The sequence below is a fragment of the Corvus kubaryi genome, unplaced genomic scaffold (assembly GCF_017639235.1).
Source record: "Corvus kubaryi isolate FWS band 111438036 unplaced genomic scaffold, C.kubaryi_AGA036_p1.0 37334, whole genome shotgun sequence".
Classification (NCBI taxonomy): domain Eukaryota; kingdom Metazoa; phylum Chordata; class Aves; order Passeriformes; family Corvidae; genus Corvus; species Corvus kubaryi.
In genome coordinates this window covers 20479280-20506648 of record NW_024581108.1, presented here as the reverse complement: position 1 = coordinate 20506648, position 27369 = coordinate 20479280, and the positions used below count along the sequence as shown (strand labels likewise).

Genomic DNA, 27369 nt, shown 5'->3' with positions numbered 1-27369 from the left:
GCTAGGTTTCAGAGGAGCAACTGGCACTATTAAGGAGGGGAAACTGAGTCCCTTGTAACACCGGGATATTGAATAAATGAAATACGCTGAAATGGTTTCGAGAGGTTAATCATCCCCTACTTTGCAGATGCAGGCAAAAAGCTCTGGTTTTGTTGCCAGCCTGGCTGGGAGAAAATTCTTCTTTGATTCCAGGTCTGGCAATTTGGTATGAGCCTGAACTTGTGAATAAGACGTGCCATCCAGGTTTCTAGAAAGATGCCACCTCAGCACTGATTCACTCCACTCCAGTGTTTCCAACCATGTTATTTTTTTTCAGAGGCACTTCTTTCCCTCTCCCCATTTCCCTTTCTCCCTCTGTCATACGTAGATGCCTGATATCTGACAGAGGAGGATCTTTTTGTGTCTTTCCTGAGTTTAGGAGAGGTCTCTTTTTGTTTCTCATACTAAGTTTTATTAGTTGGTTTACTTTACAGTTCTTTGTGAAATGGTAATTTGGTTACTATTGAATATGGTGTGGCAGTTTAAATTATTTTTTGTTTGCTAAATTGTATCAGTATTAGAGAACAAAAGGAAAGAAAAAGAAATCCCAAAGTTCAACAACATTATTATTGCACTTGCGTTTCAGATTCTGCATTTCATTGTGGAACTGTTTTCTTTTTTCTGGGGTACAGAATATTCTTGTCTTATGAAATGTCAGGACCTCCCTTTATTCCTATTTCTTAGGAATAAAGACTATATCTGTGGTTTTTAACATTATCTACTTACATTTGATTATATTCACTCTCTTGATATGTAACATCACAGTACTTAATCAATTTATTAGCTGTTCTGGTTTTTACTAGCAGTTTCCTTAGTTGCTATTTCCCATCACTTTTGTACATTTGACTAAAGATTATATATTCTCTTTGAATATATAATTGTGTATTTTATGGAATAATTTTTGCAGATTTTTTTACACTTACTTTCAAAATACAACGCTAACAACTTGACACGTACAAAAAGCAGGGCAAAATGCAGCCCCACTTTTCCTCCAATGCCGGAGTTTCATGGTAGCTTTAATCTGGAAGTGGTGCCAACAGGAGTTGTCCCCACCCTACGAGTTGTTTGTTATTACCAGGCGTGCTCCTCCTCCTCCTCCTGCCTGGTGCCAGCTTTATGTTAAGCTGGATTGGTTTTCCGGTTTGGTTGCCGGCAGAGCTGCCCAAGGGAGGGAGCAGTCCCGGCGCTGGGAGTGAGCACGGCTTGGGGAAGGGTGGTGTTGCTCCGGCTGGAGCTGCCCCGAGCTGCTTCCCACTGAACCTGGAGCTGGCCTCGGTGTGCTCCCGGCCGGAGCTAAAGGGGAAAGTGGTGTCAGAAGTGAAGGTGGAATTGATGTGTGTCTTTGTGTTTTGGTGGGGGTTTTTTTTGTTGTTGTTGGTTTGGGAAGTTTTTCTCTCCTCTTCAGGTCGAACAAGTAAAGCATGATTACTTTAGAATTTGAAAAATCCTACTTCCATTTCTCTTCTGGTTACATAAAATTAAAAACCAAACCCACCGCAGAGTTTAAAGACAGTGACGTTTGTACAGAGCTGTAACAGCTCACCGGTCTCTAGAGCAGGGCTTTATACTGGTGGTCCAGGACTGGAGTAACTTAAATTTAGTCAGCCTGGGGGGATCCTAGGCTCTGTTTACTACCCTGAGGCTTCAGCAGTGCTGGTACAAGTGGGCAGGAGTTCCTTCTGCTTTTTGATTAGAATTGATATGGGAAAGACTGGCTACAATCCAAAGGCAAATATTATTTAATCTTTGTGATTTTTGATCTAGAAGTAAGAATCAGGTGCAATCAGTGTTTAATAGAAAATAGTTGCAATATTAACTGAATGTATTTGTGAGATAAAATACTTAGCCATTGGAACAAATTTAGGAATGCAGATTTTTTTACTTCTTCAGGTTTTATATTTTACTAAAGAATGTGATGCTAACAGCATCTTCAGGAAAATTCTTGTGGGTTTTGTTTGTTTCTTTGATTTTTCACTTTTGAAAGATACGTATTTTCAATTATATCAATAGAGACTTAAGATAACCATTTTTAGTACATGCTTTGTGTCCTGAAGTATTTTCTGATTTGTGTCTTGAAAGTGAGAGAGACAGTAACTGTATTATATAGCCTGAAAAAAAAAATTACTGTATACTGATAGTATTCAGGAAGATTTGTTTGTTTGTTTTAAGCAGACAGTTTAATCTGATCCTTCATTCTGGTTCTTGTTTTTAAAGTACCAAAGTATGCCGTGATACTTTTAATAGCTGTAATTCATAGACTTTTCTATTTTTTCTTTTCTTCACTAAATGATAAGTGATGGGTTCTCTAAAACACAGAAATTTCCATGGGTCATGCATTTACCTACCAAGTATGCAGCTGGACAGGAAATAGAGAAACTCTGCACTATATTTTGCTATAGTTTCACAAAATTAATGTTCCTCTATGTCTAATGCTTCATTCTCATAGTTTTCAATTGCTCTCTAAGTGTTGTTATTAGAAAAAGAATCCAAGTTCTTGTTGCAGATTCTTGCCTTCATTTTCTATATTAATAAGAGTAATTCCTTACAAACAGACCGACTTGTGCTTAACCTCCTCCCACTGGAAACACAACTTTTGAGTTGTCTCCAGCATAAAGCTCAGGCAATTGTATACCACCTAAAGGGCTGAGATTTAGATTAGGGAAGTTGATCTGCAGCTAAACAAAATATTTACTATTTGTGGGGGTTTTTTTGCTAAGCAAAATCTAACTTAATTGCTGGCAGCTAATTTATTTGAGACTAGGAGGTGCAGGTGATCGGTCAGGTTTATTATTAATACTTCGAGCTGTATTTCTAAATGTTTTTTAAAATCAGTTAATAAAATGGAGCTTGCTTGCTGGAAACTGAATTAGTTTTCTCTAGTGGCTAATTTGAGCTGTGTGTTTATTGAGTGGTATTTTTTAGATGTGTTAATTTTTTTCTTTTTTTTTTCCCAGTGTAGTTGCAGACATCTTGGTTCTCGTTTTTGTTCAGAAAGCCAGAAATAGGAAGGAATGAAAAAAGCAAGCTGTTGGCAGGTTTATCACTGGGTGGTTTTTAGCATGTTCTGCCATTTTTTTGTCTCTTCATATCCCTCCTCTTTTAAATACAAATCAAGATGATCAAGATTTTCATGAGTTTTACTTTAATACTGGAATGTGTTATGAAAATGCACTTACACCTGTGGAGGGAATATGCTTCCTATAATAATTTGTATTTACGCGTTCCTTTAGAGAAGTTTATTTAATGTGCTATCTACATAGAGATTTAATCTTTTTCCTTCATTTTAAAAATGTCTTATCATTATTTCTTCAGTAGACAATCAGCTACGATCCTTGCCTGCACAGAGGATTTAAAATCAACTGCAGATTGCTGAAGAATTGCACTTCAAGTGGTCTTGAGACAGGAGAAGCAGGTCTTCACTATAATGGAAGAGGCCAAGAGCTCAAAGAATGGAAATCATGACCCAAGGAAGTCTGTCCGTCTTGTCTGTGAGGAAGGCAAAACAGTCAAAGTTACAATTAATCAAAATTATAAACATAATAGAAATGACAAATCTGTGAAGGATGTTGGGAGAAGTTCTCCAAGTGGGAATAGCAGCAAAAAAAGTAAACAAAATGATGTTTGTTCTGAAAAACAAGGAGAAAATAAACCATGCAAAGTAAATAGTTGTATTCCTGGAACTAAAGATATGGGATCAAACGTTCAGGATCGAAGTCATGGAAAAGCAAAAAAATTTTCTAGTGCATCATCAGCGATGGAAAATCTGAAACAGTCAAAAGCCCAACCAGTGGGAGAAAACGCTCCAGGCTCCCATGTTTCAGGGAATGGGGTCAGTATGGAAAGCTTAACAGCTACTCAGAAAGGGAAACTGGTGCTGGAAAATCCAGTGGGAATTCATACTTTGAAGACTAGTGTTGATCAGGCTGGTGATCCTGGTAAGACTGCTGCAGCTCAAAGAAAAATGGAACATAAGCCTGATGACTTCAGTGAGTATTAGTTAAGACTGCCTTATTCCATTTTCTTCTGATGCAATTGCTGAAATGGGCTTTGAAATGTTTCTGTTCGTGTTATTTTTTTCACATGTACTAAGTTGCTGGTTGCATTTAGAGAGAACATAATGTTAATACAAGCATATTGCTCAGAGAACAAGAGATTATGATAATAGCTGTCCTTTTTTCTTATGCCTAAGACCTGAACATCTTTGTAAGCTACTTAGTGTGTGTGGGTTTTAGGCAATTTTGTGACTGTAATGTCTTATGAAGGGGGAACCCTTCCTAATATCATTGCCACTTAGGGAAATGCCAGTTATTACTGCTTTTCAGAAGGAGCAGGGCAAGATGGGCAAAAAAAGTTCTTATTATAGGTAGAGGGGAAATATTTACTTTTTTTCTGTGACTGTCGTGCTCTTTTTGTTACTAAAATGTTTAGAATAGGCTTTGGCAGGTGGCTTTTTGATTTAGGGAGCTCTGGAATACGTATCATCCACCAGTGATTACCCTTATGAGTGTGCAATTCTTACACATATTTTTCAATGTCAAAGTTAAATATATTGATCAAGCTTTGTCTCACCAGGTTAATCCCATAGCTCAGGATTTATCACACTTCTTTAGAATGCATTTTTTTCTTTAATAAAAATTCTGTTTTAGGATGCCAGCCAGTGTAGACCTTGTGTTTGAAGTATTTCCCACAGCTATAGCAGTTGCTTGTATGGAAATACAAGGAAAATAATAACGTGTGTATTTTTTTAGCCGTCTTAATAGTGTTTAACAGGAAAAACAAGTTCAAGTGGCAGCATCCTGTGATCAGTCAGCTCTTTGTAGACCACCATTATGTACTGTGGGGACCATCTGTCACTGAAAAACCAGGACTTGAAAACTTACTCAGCTTTGATTCCCTGCAAGTCGGGGGGCACAGATCTCATTTGAAAGGAAAGAATAAGGAAAAGAAAAAACAAAGCACAAATAACTCTCATTTTTGCTTGTGTAAAAGCAACTGGAATCATTTGCTGTGGATGTTTGTACAGATGAGTGGCCTGTGACCAATCCATAGGCATCTGGAGGAACTGGCCCTGTGGCACTGGGCTGTGTTTGGGAGCAGCAGCGTTGCAGAGCTCAGTGGCTGCTGCCTGTGGGCAAGAGGTGTCACAGAGCGTTCAGGTGTGACTCCAGCAGCTTCCAGGCTGAGGGCTGCCATTGCCTGGTGACTGGCTCTGTAAGGTCATTTGGGTGAATGTCTTTGAGGCAGTTCTCTGATTTAGTTCCTTAACAAAATGTGTTGTGTACAATAATTTTATGCCTAATATTTATTGTTTCTGTTACAGTAGGGCATCAGGATCTTGTTTACTCTGTTCTGCATGACAAAATCCTTTCTTGTCTTGAAGAGTTTAAGAGACTGTTAATTTGACTGAAACACAAAATTAATATTCCCTTTTTTTTGTCTTTTTGGTAGCACTCTGAGTAGCAGACTAGTCTCTGAAGTCTTCTTAAAATACTGGTTAATTACAGGAACGATTTTAATGTTTAAGGTGATCTTGGCCAGTCTTGGACAAAAAACTGGAATGTAGTTCTAATTTGTGTCTGGCTCTTAACTGCTCTGTACTCTAATTCTCACTTTTCCTCTCCTTGAATTACTCTGAAGGAAGTAACTGTTTCTTGCTTTAGGTAAAATAAAGAATTCTGAATCGACAAAAGAACATACATTGGAAGCAGATTATTTAGAAAACACTGGTGTTATTGATGAATCTAATCTGACAGTTGAACAGCAACTAGGATTGAAACAAGCTGAAGAACGTCTGGAAAGAGATTATATCTCCCGACTTGAAAAAGTAGGTTGGGTTATTTATCAGATAAAAAAGAAAATGTGTGTCCTCTTTCATTACCATCACCATATTTCTGGTTGGGTGGTGTTTCTACTACAGCCTGCTGCTTCTGTTTCTTTCTTCTTAATAATGAGTCACTTTCTGATCTAAGATATTGTCTCCAGTAGTTAGTTGACTAGTTGTTCATAGTGGCAGATGATACGGATTAGAAACTTAGTGTTCCTTTTGTGGCACATGTAGCCTTTGCAGAGCAGTATTTTTTAATTTTCTAGATCTGAAGGGTTACAGTTCCAGGACTTAAAGAAGATTTTATCTTTTAAGATTTAAGTCTGGTTCCCTGGAAACTCAGAATGCAGGATTGAAAAGAATATTGAGCTTTCTTTAGTATATTACCTCTCACCAGTCCCAGTCCCTATATTGAAGATAACTGCTTAAAAATGTTCACCTAAATTGTTCTTAATATTATCTCTAGTGAAACAAATGTTGATGTCAGTGTAGGTAGCCCAGAAGTTTTTGTTACTGTCTAATGCAAGTGTCTCTTTTAGCATTTTAATCCCTCATATGCTGTCCTAGGAAAATAACCAAAAGTTTATTAGTTCTTTTTCACACCATTCTGCATATGGGAAAATCATTCCCATTCCTGCAGTCAAACCGTCTTTAGGCTCTCTTTGTTAATTGTTCTTGGGGGATTTTAGTTCCTGGTTTGTTCTTGTTGCTTTTCTCTAGACACCCATCATGTAACTGGTGTTCAAAATTGGAGATGCAATTTCAGCTGAAGTCTTACATATGAAGAGGAAAGCTGACTTCATCTATCTGAAATATGGCATTTTTGTTTAGGATCTCTGCTTTTATAGCAGCAGTAGGATGTTGGTGTATAGTTGGTCCAGCAATGATCCCTATAGCCTTTCCTTAAGAATTGCTCCATCAGGTGTTCTCAGCCCTATATGTTTTGCAGTTGGTAATACCTAAGGAGGAATGATACTTTGCTGTGGTATTATTTGATTGGAGCTTATTTAGTCCATTTCTCTGTTTATGATCACTGAATTTTTGTCATTTTACATCTTCTGTATCCTCTTCCAAGTTAATATATTTTACATTTATAGTCAGCGCACCTTCTGTTGCATTTCCTAACTCTTCAACAAAAGTGTGGATATTTCTGACCCCACAAGGACCCCTGCTGAAGAATACTTGGCACATGCTTTTAGGTATGAGTGCTCTGAGGACAGTTCTCTCAGCAGTTTTGCTCCCACCTTATTTTTCTTTATTTAGATGGTGTTCATGGTCTCCTTTTGAGACTGATACTATGACAAGTGGCAAAAACTTCGTAAAATTCAAATACAGCGTCTGCTGCTGCTTCTTCAAGAGCTATGACTTATCTTTAAAACAGCAACCCTAAGACTGGGTTAGTGCAATTTGTTTGTAGCAGATCAGGTTGTCACTTAGGACCTGTTTTTTCCCTATGTGCTTATTAATAATTTATTACAGTATTTTTCTGAATGCTAGTTCTGACTGGTCTCTAAAACCTTGGCTCGCCTTATTTAGCCCTTTAAAGATGTTCTTAAGTTTCTCTCTCCTAATGATCTGGAACCTTCCCATTCTCTGTGAGCTCTTTAAAATACAACTGGCTCTTTTATAGATTAGCTCTTTTAATATCCAAGGACAAATTTCACGAGACCTGGCTTATTTGGATGCATCTGACTTACCCAAGTAGTAGTCTGTAACTTTTTGTCTTCCTATTTTGAGCTTTTGCCCTTTTCGTTGGAGTTAAACATAATTAGATGATTTAAAAAGTCTTCACAATAAAGGCAAAATAAAACTTATTACATGATTCAGCCTTCCTGGCAACATCTATTGACATAATACTGCAGATCAATATTGTAAAGAAATACAAAATTTTTTCCAAAATATTTCTATTGCTGATACTAATTTTTTTATAAAAGAGTGGTAAAATATTTTTTATCTACTTCAGTCATCAGACATCAAATACTTGACTCATCCCAGGTAGCCAGGTGTAACTGTCTGTAAGTCGTTTTCCAAATGGATGTTTTATTTCATCTTACTAGGTACCTGTCTTAGAGAAAATAGGGATAAAGAGAATTAGTAATTAAAGTGTAATGAATTTGGTAATTAAAACAGTATTTTAAATTGACATTTACTCTGGAGTAGGAGAGTATCAGACTCGGTTTTTTCCAAAAGCAAAAGATCAAACTCAGTAAGTGGAATAACTTGCCCAAATTTTAACAGTGGTTTAGGTCTCCACATGGTAAGTCAAATTTGTTTAACTGATCTGTGGTCTACCTTAACGTCTTAAAATGGTGATCATTCATTGTTGTGTCACTGTTTAAACATCTGGGGTTTTCAGTGTACTTTTTGGTTTTAGTAAATATAGATGTATTAGAATTAGGATGAAAATGTTAAAGTAGGTTTTTTTCTCTCCCAGTTATAACTGAAAAGTTACTGGAAAAATGCTAACAAGTCTGGAGAAAAGCTAAAGTGGTTTTTTGGAACCCTTTTATCTCTGCAGTGAGCTTATCACAACGTTCCCAATCTCTGTAGCTGTGATCTGTTGGAACAAGAAAATACAGTTGCAGGATGAGACAGATAAAGTGGAGTATTTGGGAACAACCCCTGCTCTTTGCAGAGTTGGTCCTTTCTGTCTTTTAGTCCAGTAGATCTTAATGATTTCCTGACTGAATAAACTCCATGGTATTCTCTCTGGAACCCTGGGAAAAATGATTTCCCTTCTTCCCCATCATCTCTGGAGGCTTGGCTGCTTCTTGCAGACGTGGAATCTCCCAGGTGGCCACTCTCCATTTGTTTACTCCGTCTCTCCCAGCCTGTCTGTACAAAAAGGTGCTTGCTCTGCATATTTGTCCAATTCTGAGCATCCCAGAGTATTCATCAAAGTGGGATAGCATCAGCCCTTGTCAGAGGATCCCACCTTGGCCAGAGCACAGTGATTAGGAAGTGCCCTGTTTTCCCAGGCTGCCCAGCCACACCCTTTTCAACAGGGCAGAGCTGCAGCCCTTGCTCAGCACGCTGGGGCGAGGCCAGACACCCTGTGTGACACAACAGCAGAGCTGGACGTGGCTGAGTTGGTGTCATTTCCTCATCAGAGAAAGGTGGGCTGAGATTTATCCAGTTATTAAAAGCTTCCCTGACAAGGGAATGGCTTACTCGCCTTTAGGTCAGCCTTAAGAAGCATAAACTCTTCAGCCATAATCTTACCTCACTAAATTTACTGAGAAATGTAATATTCAAGTCATCTCACTTCCTTCCTTCGCTCTCCCCTCTAGTCATACAGGTAGAAATCCATTTCTGCTTGTTTTTTGAAGATTGCTTAATGGTTACAAAGCACCTTGACATTAAAAGTGTTATGTAATAGTTAAATACAGTTTATTAATCAAAGAATTGAGCTTTTCAGGCACCACTGGTGGGAACATTTGTTTTAATCTATGGCCATTTTTCCTCAGCGCTCCCCAGAATACACCAACTGTCAGTATCTATGCAAGCTCTGCTTAGTCCACATTGAAAATATCCAGGGAGCTCACAAACACATTAAGGAAAAACGTCATAAGAAAAATATAATGGTAAGTTAACAAAATTATGGCTATTTTTTTCTTTCTTTTCCTTCTCTGTTTTTTAGTTTTTTTTCTTTATTAAAACAATTTTTTTTTTTTTTGTTACGTGGTTTGTTTTCTTTGGTCATGTTCATTTAGGTGAAAGTTTGTTTGCTGAGCAGAGATCCACAAATTTCTATTTTCTGTTTGAGAGGAAGGGCTTGATGATTTATTTGTCCAGGCAGAGAGGAAAGGACATTTTTGGTCATTGCTTCTGAACTAGTGTCTCTGAGTAGTGAGCACTTCATCATACTTTTAGTAACAGAATGCAAGGTAACTTAGGTGAGAAATGTATATAAATATATTTAGTTTTTCTATTTTCTGAAAATAATGTTGTTGGTAGCAAGACCTCCAGGCACTGGAGGTGGGGTTGGGGATATTGGTTTTTTGGGGGTTTTTTTGGTTTTTTTAAATTTATCTGCCATGTGAAGTTTAGAAGAGTTATAGGAGGGAAGGATTCAGTTCACTCATCATCACCCTGGGTTTATTAATGGGTTTAATATGAGATACAGTTCTAAGGCTTACAAAGAGAAAACCAGTTCCCTTACCAGATACCACGCTGCTATGGTTTGCTCTAAAGAGCTGTTACATGCAAGAAATCCTATAAAAGGTGCACAGATTTTCTTGCCAGCCCATTTTTGTAAATGCTGATGAAGAGCTACAGATTCTCCAGTATGTTGGATTTTGTGATTTAGATGGTTAAAATTACTCTTTCTATAACCATTCCCCAAAATTCAGTCAAATTACTTTCTCATGTTTTCATGTATTTCTTGCCATACTTCTGTTTTTCATTAATGCTCTAATTCTAAAATATGTGCAAGTCATCACCTGGAAGACTCTAAATGCCGTAAATCCATTAAATCTCAGAAAGTAATGTTTTTACATTATGGTCAGTGATATTTGTAAAGGATTCTGGTTCTCTTACTGTTTCCTAAATTGCATCATGCTTAAAAAAATGAGCCGGCCCTATGATTGATCTATAAACGCTTTCTTACCATGCTTTTCATCTGGGCATGAAGATGAGAATTGAGCAATGAGATTTTTTTAGCACTGAATGGAATTCTGGAGGACAGGGAGCAGTTTCACTTTTTAACACTTACCCCAGATAGCTTTATATTGTGTGCAACAATATGGTGATACCTACGTAACTGTCTAAATGTTACTTCATGAGATGCTCCTATTTACAGCTCTAAGAGATACATGACAATCAAATAATCTTAGCAGCATCTTTGGCTTCCTGACTCACGAAAAATCTTAAAGCAGTGACATAAAAAAATCCCATAGCCCTTTAAAAATGCTCCTATTCTTTCTTACACTAAATTTGTTCAGATAAGAACAGAAGAGTTGAGAGACGCAGCCTAGAACTAACTAGACAAACATTTTCATTCTGTACTGTGTTTTCTTAGTGTGCAAATATTTTATGGTTATTATTTATTTCAGTCATAGCTTTCATGTAGTTGATGAATTCATGAAACAAGGGGTTGTTGTACTTAGTCCCAAATGACTTGAGTCCCAAATGACTTGATGCATCTGACATGTTCTTGCTGTTGGATTGGGTGCACTAAATCCAGTACTTTCTGGCACCAGCTGTTTAAGCAGTAATGGGACTCAACTTATAAAATTCCCTTGGAGCTAGGAATACTTTTTCTGCCTCTGATATCTTTCCTTCAAGTACAATCCATTGTGAAAAAAATCCATGTGACTTTTCCAGCTCAGTTACTTTCATTATGTAGGAACAATTACAGCTTTTTATTTTCTTGGATGAATTCTGCTTCAGAACTGTCAGAAACTGTGGTTCAGGAATGGAATACAGAAGATTTCCTCCCCAGTTGCCAGCTGTGAAACAGCATTCTCTGTTTTAAACACTGAGCATCTGCTGTTATCCCTGAGAGCCACACTAGTGTATTTGCCAGTTAAGCCAGGCAGAGTTCCTGCCTTTGGAAGTGTTTGGTCAGGACACCATGTAAATAGAATAACACAAACAGCAAACAATGTGTTCCAATGTCATACAGCAGTAAGAGACAAGCTTTTTCTCTTAAAATACTGGTTTTTACTTATATCATCCACCAATTATTCAGGAAAAGCAAGAAGAAAATGAGCTGCGAGCGCTCCCACCACCCTCATCTGCACAGTTGGCTGCTCTGAGTTTCACACTCATTGAGGCAGCAAATGAACAAGGCATCTCAGATGAGGACTTCAGAATTCGGCAAGAAATTGTAAACGAGATGGAGAAAATTATTCAACAGCCCTTACCAGGTATTCATAGTATTCTCCATTTGCTTTAGGTGAAAATTTTTCATTATTTTTACATCTATTTTTGATACCTTCATTAATGATGAATGAGTGCATTTGGGGTTAAATTATCTTAATATTATAAAATATTAATATATACAGACTTTTTAATACAGGCTGGCAGTTGATTTTAAAAGAATTAACAAATGTACAAAAAGAGGAAAACATGATTGTGGTTATTTGTCCTTCTTTCTGATGTGTTTATTGATCCTCTTTAAAGTGGTGGGATAATATAACAAGAAGGATAATATTTGGCATTTGCTTCTTTGCACTGATTTCCCCTCATCTCCTATAGTTAGTACAATGGGAGTTTGAAATCAGATTTTTGGAGCTGCAGTGATGTTGACTTTGTGCTAACAGTGGTTTGGTGTTCAGTGCATCCGAACAGAAGAAAATATTAATCTCATTGCCAAAAAAAGATTTCAAATTTTTAATCTATCTTGAAATGGGTATTATTCTATCTGTCCTTTTGATTTAGAAATACCTTTTTTTTCCCTTTGCACTATAAAAATACAGCAGTAAGAAAGATTTTGTTATCTGCATGATGATCAGCTTTAGTTTTAGGTGCTCTATGAAATATATGCTTAAGCATTAGGTGCTGAAAAGAACAGGGGTTTGTAGGGTGGAGGTTTGCTAATCTGTTTGCTCTATAATAAGTGGTTCCTAGTGCAAACTTCTGTTCTGGCACTCTAGTGAGTTTTCCACTGATAGTGGGAAGCATAAGACAAAGCTTTTTCACATAACATTTTTACGTAAATACTCAGGGAAATTATTGTTACTTGTCTGGCTTACTTGTTTGGACTGATGAGCTGCTGTGGAGGTGTAGGAGTAGTGGAAGGGGAATCTGTAATAGTAAATGACAGTTTGTTATTCTCCTTTTCAAAGGCAGCTATGTTTTAGTGAATGTGTTTTCCTGAGTTGTAAATTAGGAAAAATTTAATTAATGCACTGTGTAGAAAACATCTGATCTTCTGGTATGATTTTCTCTTGAGCTCACATTAGAACTATGCAAAAATTCTTACTACTGTGAGAAGCCATTGGAAGAAATTGCAAATTATTAGCCATACAGACTTTCATTCTGAGAAGAATGGTTTCTAAGCAGTGAAAATAGGCTTGAAGCAATGTATGTGTAAGACCTATTTTCTCTTTTGAGAGTAATTTTGTTGATTTCTGATGGAATGAGTTTGGTCAGAACACACCTAAAGGAAGATACACAAGAAAAACCCTCTTTGCTGTGAGGCTGGTTGAACACTGGCACAGGTTGCCTGGGGAGATTGTGGACTCTCCATCCTTGTTGATTGTGAAAACCCAGCTGGACGCAGTCTGAGCAATCCGCATTAGGTGACCCTGCTTGAGCAGGGTGGTGGTTTTGGGAAGGATTGAGAACACTCTCATTTTTCAGCTGATTTATATGTGGGAGACCCTAATATCTATTACAGGAAGGTTTTCATCTGCAAAAATTATATCATGAATTGGGATAAATTATGGAATGGAATGGCATTTCTCATTATTGCTGAGTAGGTGCTTCCTAGTTAGTTTAGATCAGTTCTGCACCTTTGCAGATAACTGTATTAACTAAAACACTGAACGAACACTGAACTCCAGGCCTTGGATTGTATTGAAGTTATGTTTTATGTGCGTGTTTTGTAATGAACTGTGTGTTGGAACTTGCTGATGAAATCAACAGATTGGTGCCTCATACAAAAGTCTGTGAGGCAACAAAGAATTTTATAATTGGCTAAGTGCTGCAGTAAAATCAAGCTGTAGTTAACAAAAGCTGTTATATAAAATCCTACACTGAGATGGTGACAGTTATTGTTACTTCATGTTTAATTTTCTATTAAAAACAAACAGAACTAAAGCTGCACTGCAAAAAATCTTCAAAACAGCTTGGAAAATGTCAGGCATTTGGTGGTTACAGTATTTGAATTATTTGTTTTCCTTTGATGCTATGCTATGGAAATGCCTACCCTTCACAGGAATGAGAAAGGGGTTCAATGTTCATTAATCTGAGAGTGCCACTTGTGAGGTGCAGTATCTAAAGCGAGGTATGTGTCATCCACTAAAGAAAAATTTATTTACTAGCTGTTAAATAATTATGTTTCTCTTTCTCCAGACTGTTCCCTGAGGATGTATGGCTCCTGTTTAACTAGATTTGCTTTTAAGACCAGCGATGTTAACATTGATATCAAATTCCCCCCTAAGGTGTGTAGATATTATCTTGTATTAACTAAGACTGTTTTTTAAATCAAGGCCATCCACATTTATTTCTATTCCATTGACTTCATCTTCCCTTGGGGCACGTGGTGTTAGAATAGCACAAAGTATCTAATCTTTGATTTGATGTCAGCTGTGCTATGGAGGAAGTTTTCATTGCTCTTTAAATAACTTTAATTCTTGGGTAATTTTTTTTGTTTCGTTTGGACAATTTTATGCTAGATTTTTCTAAATTGTTTTTGAGTAAGCACTGAAGCAATATGAAAATAATTGGCTCTGGGTAAGTGTGCTTCCATGTGTTCATGATTCAGACTCTAAACGCTTGAAGGTGTTGACTCCCCTCCTTTTAAAGTTGGGGCTGAAAGTGACATTTTTTCCTTTTATGGTTTAGTCACTTTCAAGGTGATATCATATCCCAATTTATAGTTTATGGTATGAAATTCTTGCAGAGCATTATAATTTACCTTTAGATAATGAAGTTGGTTCATGTTTAGTGTGTGATATTAGTAGCACATTCTTGATAGACAGCTGTTGCACTTGCACATGTTTTAAAGTGATAACCTTTAAAACCCTTGGGAAAGTCCTGACATTACATTCTTTATTGCCCTCCATTTCTAGTAGTATACGTTGGCATTAAATAGTTGAATATATGGCAAGTGTTTTTATTTACCCTTATGGAGTCTGTTAATGTGGAACTAGAACAGAAATGTTGGCTAAAAAAGCTGTAGGCTAAAAGAAAGCTGCCTGTTAGGTTCACTGATACCTGTTTTCTTGGTGTAGACAGGTACAGTTAACTTTTTCATTAATACTGACATGTGATTTCACTTTTTTGAAGGACACAGAGTTACTAGTTGTGCAGCCCAAGTAGTTTTAAATGAAATGTAAACTAAAATATTAGTCTCAATAATGTAACGTGCTCTAATTCTGTCATTGTAGATGAGTCAACCAGATGTTCTGATCCAGGTGCTTGAGATCTTGAAGAACAGTGGTGAGTTTTAGTTGCATCTTATTTCTATTTAACATTCTATCTGCTGCTTAGTTGTTTTTATGCTCAATTTTTCTGTAAACTTGGAAAAATGGATTAGTTTTCAACCAAGATATCTAAGCTGTTTTTATGAATGTGATTTTTATGAACACCAGTGCTTGTGTGAATGAGGGATGAGAAGCTGCAGCAATAGAATGGCAGCCTCATTAGTCCAGATTGCTCTGGCATCTGACACTACTGCCCCAACTTCTGGCAAAAATGTTTAACCTTTCTGTAGGGGGAATTCTAAGCAGTAGACTCAAAAGCTGCTTTCTACTTGCATATGGACATGAGTGAGAGCTATTCCAAGACTCCTAAAACTTGTTACCTCGATGTTCTGTCAGGAGCACAGCCTGGCTGTCGAATACTGGTGGTGAGCATCAAAATTAACCAGAAAATATTGATACTGGTTGACTATGCAGCACTTAATTTGAGTTGTTCTGAAAAATCATGGTATAAATACAATAATTTTAAAGACAGAATTGGGAAAACTGTAAAAAACTTTGGAACAGAATGTGTTTTTTTTTTTCCTCGTTGCTTAGCTGTCTACTCAGATGTGGAGTCAGATTTCCATGCCAAAGTTCCTGTTGTCTTTTGCAAAGATGTTAAAAGGTATGTGTGACTGAAAAAGATTTTTAATGAGCTACTATGCTTGTCCATTGCAGCTGCCTGCCTACACTCCTGACAAGAAGTATTACTGTAACACTCAGCTAACATTTGTATTAAAAGGAAACGGCTCTTACACAGAAATATAATCTAGAAAGAAAGCTGATTTTTTTTGTGTGTGTGTGCTATACAGAACTCACTGGTTGTTGGAGTCTGAAAAAGTTCTTTTAGTTAACTGGGGGAAAAGTGGAGTAGTTTTCAGTTATTTAAATTTTTTGCCAGCAGTTTAAGCCAAGGGTTTAAAAACATTTTATAAGGTACACATTGCCAGAAAGGACACATCATCTGACAGATTCAGTAAATTCCTAAGAAGTAGCAACCTCCAAAACGGAACATGATTGCTTGACTGGCCAGAGGTATGGACTGAAACTCTGGGGAAGTAAACGCAAGAATGGGCTTGTCTTTTCCTGTGTTTGTAACAGAATAGAAAAAATTATTCTGAGAAGCTAAAGGAAAGTTTTTTGACAAGCTGTTCTGTGGGTTTACTGACTCTTAATATGCAGCAGGTCTGGAGTATTAATTAACTTACTTATTTGTTTAAGTGTTTGGAATGTAGATGATATACTTGGCAATTGAATTGTGTAAGATAACAAAATTAATGGCAGAACTTAGAGCAAATTCTTAACTCTGTTTTGTATTTTTGGCTATAATGAACTGCTGTAAGTTCTAAATGCAACTAATGATTTAATAGTAAAGAAGATGTAATGATATTCTGTAGCTTTTGTTTAAAAAATGCAGGTTCTTACATAGGGAGACACTGATGGATGTTTTTATTATGGTGGGTGTGATGCCCCACCTTGCTCCTGCCCCAAGCATCATCTGTATCACAAAGTGATAATTCTTTATCTGTTCTGCCTTTGTGATTGCAGTGGTTTGACATGTAAAGTAAGTGCTAGGAATGATGTGGCTTGCCTTACGACTGACCTGCTGGCTGCACTTGGTAAACTGGAGCCTGTCCTGATTCCCTTGGTTTTGGCTTTCCGCTACTGGGCTAGAGTAAGTTATTTAATTATCCCCAATACTTCTTTTTAAGCACTGTGTATAATGTGGTGTATGATGTATCATGAATATGTTTGTAGAAAATATTTCATGCCACTACTTCACCCCACCTCCATACATGAGATGCCACTCCACATTTTGGAGTTGACTGAAATTCTAGACAGAAGCATAAATATGTTCCACAATCACAAAATGTGGTGAAACTGAAAAGAATAATATATGGTAAGATAGTATTCCTTAAGGCACTGTATGAATTGCTACAGTTTGTATTTTGTCTGTATGTGGCGTGGCATGATCACTGCAGTTTCTGAGATACAGCATTTTCTGTTCCACTCTAGTAATGTTTCTCACATTTCTTTAGTACTTGTCCTTTTATAATAGATTGTAAACTAAAATTCTGGTGTTACATCAGAAAAGTGATTATTTCTTCTCTTACAGCTCTGTCACATTGACTGTCAGGCTGAAGGTGGGATTCCCTCATATTCCTTTGCCTTAATGGTGATATTTTTTCTTCAACAAAGAAAACCACGTATTTTACCGTCCTATTTGGGCAATTGGGTAAGTGCTTTGGTAATACAGTAACCTTATTGTTCAAAATTGTTGGCATTATTTCTGTGTTCTGCCACCTCATAAAAATGCGAAATTCGATTGCCAAAGAAAATGATAAATAAAATGCATTAGTAGTTAATCCTCACACAGATGATGCTTGGTGATTCTGAAGACTTTTTTAAAAGGTGCTTGTAGTAGGCTGTATAGTTGTTTCATCTGTGTTTTGGACAAAAAGGCAATTATTTTCTTCTTTATTTCTCTGAGTGTCTGTCTCTGACATCTGTTAATCTTGAGAAGTATGAATACCACAGTAGTAAGTGTCACATTTGCCGAAAATTTGTGGTTGTGTGTATTACATACAGTCTTGTTTCAGAGCCACTTTAATTGTTGTTAGATTGAAGGCTTTGATTCGAAGAGGCCAGATGACCACCAGCTGAAGGGGGTGGAAGATGAAGAATTTGTACGGTGGGAGTACAAACCACCCACAAATGGTGCAGCAAAAAACTCCGTTGGAGCAGAAAGCAAAGCTAAAGTTGAGCAACAAAAAGGTGGTGGCAAGAAGGCAACAAGCTCAGAAGTGGACAACCAAAGCAATGCAAAAGAGAAACATGGGATTGTAAGTCATGGCTTTGTTTCATTGAGAACCATTCACTATCTCTCACCCCAATTTTTTTATTTTTAAACATTGATGCTGGATGGAACCAGGACAAAAAATGGAGGAATATTCATTTCTTATTGCAGTTGAGCATTCTTGTCCGTGTTTTTCAGTCTCTCTTGGCATTCAAAACCCCTCACCAAGTTTCACTGGGGCAACTGTGGTTGGAACTTTTGAAGTTTTACACACTGGAATTTGCTTTGGAGGAATATGTCATCAGCATACGGGTACAAGAGCTCTTAACCAGAGAGAATAAAAACTGGCCGAAGAGGCGAATAGCCATTGAAGGTAGGCTGATCCCTTCCCAGTTCTGTAGTCATCCTGCATTAGCATCTTTATTTGCTTAACTTACAAATCTGTTACAAGAATCTGGACAATAAGTTTTTTAAATATATATTTTGTCAGCTATTTAATCTCTTTAAAGACAAGTTTTCTCTGTCTAAAAAGCAGGGAAAGTCACTGAGTTACAGAGCAATGTATGGCATTCTGAATTGGCCTTAAGAATAGAGAAACTGGGTATTTGAGGAAGGCTAAGAAACCATGTAAGGTGATATTTTATAAAAGCATGAATAATGACTTTTGAACACTTTCTAGAGATGTTGCTGAAGTGGCTTATCTGTAACACTTGAGGCGATGGAGAGGACAAAGAGAATCATACAGACAGAGAATGAGGTACAGAGGTACATTGAAGGATGAGTCAATAAGGTACAAGAAGAGTGAGAAGGAAAAGTAAAACAGAAAAACAAGCAATGAATACCTGAGGCACAGGTTGAGTAGTGGGTTTTGAGATCACTCCTGTGACTTTAATTTCCTCTCCCAATTCTTTTCTTCAATCACTTTTAGCTAGAGTTCAGAAAAAGTAGGGAGGTGTTTATTCAACATGTGGGTTGTAAGATGGCAGGACAAATCATTGAGGAAGAAACGAGAAATAATTTCAAAAAACCAGATTGCATTCTGGTTCTGACATCTGCTATTGTTGGGCTATTTGTGTTGTTTGCTTTATGTTTTTTTACTTTTCATTTTTGCCTTTTTTTTTTTCAATGTTAAGTTTTGTAGCTGATATTATGAAGTAACAGAATCTCAGTTTGGTACTGTCTTCCAGGCAAACTTATAGCAACTATGCAGGAGCTCTTTTTGCTTGGAAAACATGTTTGATCTAGAAATCGTTAGGAAGGACTAAGAATGGATCCTGGTGAGATTGGTTCATACAATCCTTACATCCTTAATATTACTCTTAGACAAATGAATTTCTGAAGGGAAATTAAAATCCTTCTTCAGTGGAGGAAAAAAGGTTCTGGCAGGCCTCTATTTATTTTGCCTTTGTATGTTTATTTTAATTTCTAGTTTAGAAATTGACCATAATATAATGGTGCAATATACCCATGGTTTTCTTTTTGAGTAACAGAATTTAGAATGGTTTATGATAGTCAGCCATTCATGGCTGTATGGGGGTATGTTTTGTATGGAAAAATTCTGAAAAAACTTGTGGGTCTTACATTCTCTAAGTATATCCAAATACAATTCTGGATTATAATATAAGAATCTCTTTTTAACTGCCATATAGTTACTTAGGGATTTCATCTGCTTTGTGAAATGCAGAAGTTAAAGATTACTAATTAAATTGTTCTTTTTCTTCCTAGATCCTTTTGCACTAAAGAGGAATGTTGCACGAAGTCTAAATAGCCAGATGGTATTTGAGTACATCCTGGAGCGATTTAGGACAGCATATAAATATTTTGCATGTCCACAAAGTAAAGATGGGATTAAATCCAAGCCAGATACCAAGAAAAAAGAAAAAGGGAAAATTAATAATAAGAAATCCACAAGATCTGAGGAGCCTGTAGCAAACTGTTGCCTTCCACAAGGGGAAAATGTTGTAGATAAACAAGATACAGGAAGTGGATGTAACATACCAGAGAATGAAGTTGAATGTAATAAAGTGGTAGAAGATGTAGCCAAAAGATGTACTTCCCACGACATGGACTCTTTGCTACTTTCAACATTGGACTCTAGCTATGATGAAGACAAAGAAGAAGCTTTACCCCTTATTTCTAATGAATGCTGTGAATTAAATGAAAAATCACCTAAAGAGAGGGATGATTTAGAAATTTCAGTGTGTCTACCTGAGGATGAGCTCAGCCACCACTGTAACTGCAGTGCACATCAACCTGATGACACAAATTCCAGTAATGAGTTTTCTGATGCTGAAAGTAGGCAGAGTTTGGTAACGGAGTCATCTCCGCAGACCAAGTGCACTGGCACCCCAGCTACCTCGCCCAGCTGCAAAGCAGTGCTGGAAACCCATGATCTCAAAGAGGAAGGCAGACTCTCAACAGAAGAAATGCATTATGTATTTGATAAGTTTATTTTTACTTCAGGAAAGGTAAGCAGTGCTGGTCATGTATCACTGGGCCAATTACTTCTGAGTCACTAAACCTAAGGGCGGATGGATGGCGGGATTCTCCCGGTGATTGTTTCAGTCTGTGTTACGGGTGGTAGCTCTGGCCTTTGTAGAGTCCCTGTTATTCAGGACTGGAAACATCACCATCCACGTTTGGATTAGATGGTCTGTTCCCCCATCTTATGCAAAGCTTTTTGATTTACACTCACAAAAAAATCCTGGGTGTTGTTTTTTTGGTTATTACTCCCCCTTCTCTCTTACTTTCTTGTAGAATTTCCAGGTGCTTTTAGGCACCGTGAGAACTAAATGCAGCTTGTTGAGAGGTTTTCTGCTCTTTGTAGAGGCTCTGTTGTTGTTCATATGTTAAATGTTCTTGGTTGCTTGGAAATCTGCTGAACTGTCTTAAAAGGAAAATTGCATTTATGCACTTTGGTTTCCCCAAAAAAGCCACCAACTATAGTATGCAGCATCTGCAAACGGGATGGACATTCCAAAAGTGATTGCCCAGAGGATTTCAAGAAAATTGATCTAAAACCACTACCACCGATGACAGACAGATTTCGGGAAATACTCGATATAGTGTGTAAAAGATGTTTTGGTAAGTTCAAAAAGTGCTTGTACCCCACTGTATACTGTGATCTGTAACCTGGAAATATTAAATACTCTAGGGTTAAATTACTTATTTACAATTATTTCCAATTCAGTAGGAAGAAGCTCTTCCAGCTGCCCTAGGCTACAAATGGCATATTATTATGCCATTAAAATATTTTAATTTTCAGATAATTCATGGTTGTGATACCTTATAACAGATTTCAGAAACTAATATTATGTATTTATCACTGTTTATAAAAAGCTACTGGTGTTCCCCAGGAACCAGGCTCTGGGCAAAACTAGTTTTTGTATTTGCCAAATTCTGTGGCATCTTTTGGGGGTGCTGTGGTGGGCTAACCTTGGCTGGATGCCAGGTGCCCACCAAGCCTCTCTGTGGTTGAAAAATTGGATGTCTTGAAAAAAAATCCTGAAGATTTTAATGATATAAAAAGAAAACCACAGATTTTAGCAAAGCAAACATAACAAAAAAAAACCTCATCTAATCTTTTAATTAGCTGAAAAAGATTTTTGAGGTGCTGAAGGTCACATCTAACTGTGTTTAAATTTGTTTTTACTTAGATGAATTATCCCCTCCTTTATCTGAGCAACAAAACAGAGAACAAATACTGGCAAGTTTGGAGAGATTTATTCGAAAAGAGTATAATGGTATGTAATAGTAGGTAGTGATCCTTCAGAATGCTTTCTTTAGTCATGTTGTCCAGAGCATAAAAATGTGGTTTGTCTCATTTTATTCTCCTTGCTTGAAGCAGTGGCATCTCTTTTCCCTCCCTACGTAAAGCTGTCTTGCAGACTTTGACATTGGACAATCTCTTCATGCTGTTCCGTGGAAACATCCCTAGAGTAGAGGAAGAGCTGCCAGAGTAGCAATGCAAACACAGGACTGCTCCAGTCGGGCCAGAAAGAAAGTTTGGTTGGGTTTAGTGTTAGCTTTGGTCGTGGGCCAAGGACTTTTGTTGCCTAGTCACCAGTGCTTGAGTATCATAGAAATCTTATGAGTTTATCTTCACATCCCTTATATAAAACAAGCAGAAGTGTCTTACTACAGTGATGCAAGTCAAGGCACAGAGAGAGATGCCTAGTGATTTTTCGTAGGTGGTGTAAAACAGTGCTAAAGCCAGGTGCCAAACGCAGGTCTCCTGAATTCCAGTCCATGGAAGGCCATTCTGCTGTAGCTGACCTGTCATCAAAGAATTAGGAATTCCAATCCATCCCCTGGCTGTGCCTCCACTTAACTGGCAGCAGTTGAGAATTGAGACCTGTTACAAAGCCTTGAAAAACTTAAGGTTTCTGATTCTATTAAAGTTTAGGAAAAAAGCTGTGAATAAGTGTTAGGTCTATTTTCCTAGCATTGGTTTCAGTTGAACAGATAAATGTATTCTTTGCAGTTGGGAAGGAATTTGTTTTAACTACATAATTTTGCTTTCCAAGAATGAAAATACTTAGTAATATTGTGTTTCAAACAAAAATGTAAACACGGCAATTGGGAAAGAATGTTTCATAAAGTATTGTAATCTTACTTGCTTGTGTCTTCTTGCAGAGTATGTTATGATTACAAAAACTCATTGACCAAATTTACCTGGTCACAGGAAAAATATGCAACCTAGGTGAACTCTGAATGCAACCAGAAGTATTACTTTGGTTACCCTAGGAGTAGCTCTGTCTTATCTGTGGGGTAAAGCTGTACTGGTGACTGCACATTGTTTCGATTTATGTAAAGCAGGAAAGTGCAGTTGCATACCACAAAATACTGCACCACATTTGGAGATGCCATTTAATGATTATAGTAACTGTAACATACCTCAGTTACAAAAAAAATTACATAAAATAAGACTTTATCCTGCCTTACTTTCTATAAATAATTTCTAAAGTATTGTGCTTCCTCCTTTGTCAAAGCTGAAGTCTTTGAAGTGACACTGTAAGCTCTCTCTTTAAGCTCATTTTTATGGGTACCTGCACATGACAGTTAAGCAATATTTCATACTAAGCACTTACCATTCAACTGTAAAAGAGTTTACCTTTTCCTTGTCTATTCTTTTGATCAGACAAAGCCAGGCTTTGCTTATTTGGCTCCTCAAAGAATGGATTTGGATTTCGGGACAGTGATCTAGATATCTGCATGACATTGGAAGGTCATGAAAATGCAGAGGTAAGAGTTCTGAAATTGATAAAATCTGCTATTGTAAACTCAAGGATTCTTTAAGGTTTTTTAAATTCAGTTAAGATTTCTGTACACAGGAAAGGTCGGATTTGCTAGTTGCACATTGGCTTGTTGCATTCTGCACAACTGAAGGAAGATATTTTACTTTTGGTGCCTTACGGATACACAGTGTAATGTAGATGTCCACACAGAGCATATGAGTTCATGTAAATTCATGTGCTGGTTTAATGCTTGCTCCTTTTTGTACATAGACTTTTCATCTATGAAATACATGTGATAGTAGATGTGCTTGTTGGAATAGGATCTGCGTTTTAACATCTGAAGCTGTGATATTTGTTTTTCCTAGAAATTAAACTGCAAAGAAATAATAGAAGGTTTGGCAAAAGTTCTTAAGAAGCATCCAGGTAGGTGCTTTAAAGTATTATTTGTTTTGCAGTTAGATTTACTATAAATGTTGTTAATGGAAATGTTTTATGTACTAAAGTGTTGCTTCCCCAGGTTTGAGAAACATCTTGCCTATAACAACAGCCAAAGTGCCTATAGTAAAGTTTGAACACAGGCGGAGTGGCTTGGAAGGAGATATCAGTTTGTACAATACACTGGTAAGCATCTGTTTGTGTCTGCTCTTGTGTTCAAAGAAAGCTTTTTAATTCTTTCTCCCTTACCCAAATAACCATTTGACGGAATAGTTTCGAAATCAGAATGAAAATGCTTTTGTGTGTTTGTGTATTTCTTCTATATCATTTAAATTCAGTGGCCCACACCCTCAGCCCAACCCAGGTAGCTGTGTATGACCTGATGGCAGGGCAGGTTATAGTACAAAAAGTCTTGTTTTGGGGATGCTTCTGAAAAGCCACTAGTGCCACATCCACCATGGCCTGTTTACCATCATGAATAGTACAGCTCATTCCAGCTTTCACCTGACACTGTGAAATTGCACAATTTCTTACATAATTGGCTCACCCTGTCACCAGTTTAATTTTTTTCCCCTTCTTCCAGGCACAGCATAACACAAGGATGCTGGCTACCTACGCAGCTATTGATCCTAGGGTGCAATATCTGGGCTACACAATGAAAGTTTTTGCAAAGGTAATATAAAAAGAAGGCACTTATTTGTACAATACACTGTTTCCTGCTGCAGCCACTGAGTTTGCCTTTTGCCAATACCAACTGGAGAGGAGACACTAGACTGCTGTTGATATGAAGTGCACTTTCTTAAGCTTACTGTGCTCCATCTGATAGTGTGTCAAAATCAAATCCTGGTACCTTCTGCTATCTGTTGAAAGATTTCTGTGTAAGAGGAAGCTGATGAAAGGAAAACTTTCCTTTTTTCTTCAATTTCAAACCAGCTGCAATTATGACAAACAAAAAACCCCACCCAAGCCCCAAGCAAAATAGGAAAAAATGGTAACTGTAACGTGTAGGGGCGTGTGGATGTGCATGGGCTTCCCAAGTTTCCATATCTGGGACCAGCCCAGAGATTACTGTTGCTTTCTTCTGGCACACTTGCCTTGTTTTACTTAGTATAAAAGTCAGGAGTAGGTAGGTATGAGATGATGAATGAATGTCTGAGTCTCTACTTGCTGTGCCTAGGACATACACTTGACTTTAAGAGTTTGAAAATGTCAAATCTCCTGCATCTTTTGTTATGATATTCTATCAAAGTGTTATACTATATAGCCTTTGGTAATTTGAAACATGGTGTTGCTTTTTATTCGAGCTGCAGTATTAAATACAGCACATCCAAAGAAAGCTTAGTGGAACTGGGGCAAATAAAAAATGGCTTGTAGAGAGTGCCTCATGCTACCAGATGTTCATGTAATAAAATACATCACGATGAATAAAATAACTTTGTGCCAGAATGGAATGGACATATTCATTATACTGTCACTGAGACTAGCAATGATTTTTTTCTTGATGTGGTCACAGTAGTGCGCAATACTGCCACGTCTCTTCTCTGTCCAGATTAAAAATGCCTTGTGTTGATAATAATGAATCTTACATTCTTTTGGTAGCATTGCATACTACTGTGTGTGTTCTAAAAATGTTACTGCAAAGATGAAATTTCCAAGTTGTGGGATATACACTCCTGAATGTATGTGTATGGAAGTGACTTTGTAGCTGTGCAAGTACTCTGTTTTTAAGCAAAATGCCTCCTCCTCTGTTTGCGTTGGCAGAAAACCCAGGAACAGCTGTCACTGCTGCTGCTAATGTGAAAGTAATTTGTGAATCCGTTTTTTCCAGCCCTAGGAGGTTAAAAATGCATTGCTTGATATGACACAGGCTCAAAGCACAGGATAGCTTAGAAGCAGGTGCTGTGGAGAGGTTATACTGTAATGAGATACTCAAGCATAGTAAGGTAATTCACTGATCAGAGTCATAGAAAGGCTTGGGTTGGAAGGGACCTTAGTCCCATCTAGTTCCAACTCCCTGACTTGCTCAGGGATGTTTGTTTTGCCCAGTGTTGTGCAGGCTGCACCATGGTTTAATTAGGTGTGTGTATGTTTGCTAGCAAAATGCCACGTATGGCTGCATTGCCAGTACAACATGGAAATACTTGCTGTCAATGAATTATTTTTTAAAAAGGGGAGGGGGAACAGAAATAATAAGGAATCATAGAAACAGCTCTTGAAGCATGAGTTAAGGAAAATTAAATTTTATAGTATTGAAACCTGGGATTTATGTTTTGGGGGTTTTGATTTGGGCTTTTTTTTTCAGTTTGGCACATTATAAATTTTTTTGAAAGTATTTTGGCTATGAAAAGCTTTTCTGTTTTTATGTTAGACAAATTATGCTGTGGATTTGCCAGATGGCAGTTGACTCTTGGGTGCATTTATTTTTCAGGCTTCATAAAACAATTTTTAATTATGAGGTGAATGTATTTGCTGTTACTTATGGGGTTTCTGTTTGCTCTCTGACATAGCTGTTAGTCTTGAACAGTAAAATGTAAATTCAGCATTTTGTTTAAAATGTATTTTTTCAGCGCTGCGATATTGGTGATGCATCCCGTGGTAGTCTGTCTTCGTATGCCTATATTCTTATGGTTTTGTACTTTCTACAGCAGAGAAATCCACCAGTTATTCCAGTTCTTCAGGAGGTAGGTGTTCAGAAAATGAGGCTATGAAAATAGATGCACTTTTTCTTCAAGCCAAATATGAGAAGTCTGGGATTTTAGGATCAGGGGGATGAATGAAATATGGGGCCCTTTTAATCAGCAGGTTCTTAACTCCCTCTTGGTTTTAGTAGGTAAAACTTACCAAGAAAATTAGATCAAAGCTGGGAGTCTGTTGGGCCTAAGTTCTGCTGTTACATTTACTTTAAGATTTTGGACTTATGATGATATTTATATGCTGAACAGGATAGAAAAAAATTGGCAGGTGGTATGGAGAGAAGGGAATTGTAATTATGAGACTGCACCAGATGCTCTTGAAATGTGAGTCCAGCTCTTCAGCCAGTTATTGTCAGAAGCATTTATTGCTCAACACTTTATCTGTAAGAGAAAAAGTTTATTTTATTATTTGATGACGGGAAAAAAAGATAATTGATGCTTTGGTACAACTTTAAAGATAATATTTTACATGTGCCAGGAAGCTTTTTTAAGAAAATAATGTTCTGTACCCCCATTGTATGGATAGGGAGAATATAATTGTTCAGCTATCTGCCTCTTCCTGGATACATTCTGGAACTCCCAGGCACGTCTGAAAATTGTCCCTTTCTGCCTCTTTTGGTTTCTGTGTGCAAGAGGAAAGTTGGCTTAAACATTGCAATTGAGACTCATAGACTTTCTTGCTGATACTTTAGTAGCAGTTGGGGAATTTTATTTTACTGCTACCTTGAGAGTGCATTTAAGTAACAGCGGAATTTCCCCTTGGCTGTGCTAAAGTCAAAATGTAATAGAAATCGTATAAAGTCTCCTTAGAGAATCTGTGGGCAAGAGAGATGTTGGAATCTTGACAAGGTAATTCAGTCATGTTTTCTTAGTTGCAAAGAACAAGTAAAAATTAAATATCCAAATAATTTGAGAGGTACAGCAACAATGCAGAAAGACTTTCAGACTTTTTACCAATGGGAAATTCTGTCTGTATAAGAAGTAATTGTTAAAATTAAAGTATTTATATTTTTATATTTTTTTTTTACCAAAAGAACTGCAAGTATTTTACAGTGACTTTGAATTAGAGCAGTAACTGTCACTCTCTGCTCTGGCAGATATTTGATGGCAAACAGATTCCACAAAGAATGGTGGATGGATGGAATGCATTTTTCTTTGATGACATGGAAGAATTGGTAATCTTCTAATTCCAGAAGTGTCACTAAAACTT

The 27369-nt window shown here is 37.3% G+C and overlaps 1 protein-coding gene across 3 annotated transcripts in view; it reads left to right on the top strand.

Annotated features, from left to right (window-relative positions):
* Positions 1 to 3351: 3351 nt before the first annotated feature.
* Positions 3352 to 27369, top strand: part of TUT4 (terminal uridylyl transferase 4) — a 36473-nt gene continuing 12455 nt past the window's right edge. For all 3 annotated transcript variants that reach the window (XM_042030703.1, XM_042030702.1, XM_042030704.1), the window contains exons 1-20: positions 3352 to 4025; positions 5700 to 5863; positions 9331 to 9447; positions 11556 to 11733; positions 13886 to 13974; positions 14923 to 14974; positions 15553 to 15622; positions 16546 to 16672; positions 17114 to 17233; positions 17619 to 17840; positions 17993 to 18167; positions 19520 to 20262; positions 20728 to 20878; positions 21451 to 21537; positions 22935 to 23038; positions 23397 to 23454; positions 23549 to 23652; positions 24050 to 24139; positions 26034 to 26147; positions 27257 to 27334. In XM_042030703.1, coding sequence (XP_041886637.1) covers positions 3464 to 4025; positions 5700 to 5863; positions 9331 to 9447; positions 11556 to 11733; positions 13886 to 13974; positions 14923 to 14974; positions 15553 to 15622; positions 16546 to 16672; positions 17114 to 17233; positions 17619 to 17840; positions 17993 to 18167; positions 19520 to 20262; positions 20728 to 20878; positions 21451 to 21537; positions 22935 to 23038; positions 23397 to 23454; positions 23549 to 23652; positions 24050 to 24139; positions 26034 to 26147; positions 27257 to 27334 — 3405 coding nt within the window. In that variant the 5' untranslated portion in view covers positions 3352 to 3463. The remainder of the gene's footprint in view (positions 4026 to 5699; positions 5864 to 9330; positions 9448 to 11555; positions 11734 to 13885; positions 13975 to 14922; positions 14975 to 15552; positions 15623 to 16545; positions 16673 to 17113; positions 17234 to 17618; positions 17841 to 17992; positions 18168 to 19519; positions 20263 to 20727; positions 20879 to 21450; positions 21538 to 22934; positions 23039 to 23396; positions 23455 to 23548; positions 23653 to 24049; positions 24140 to 26033; positions 26148 to 27256; positions 27335 to 27369) is intronic.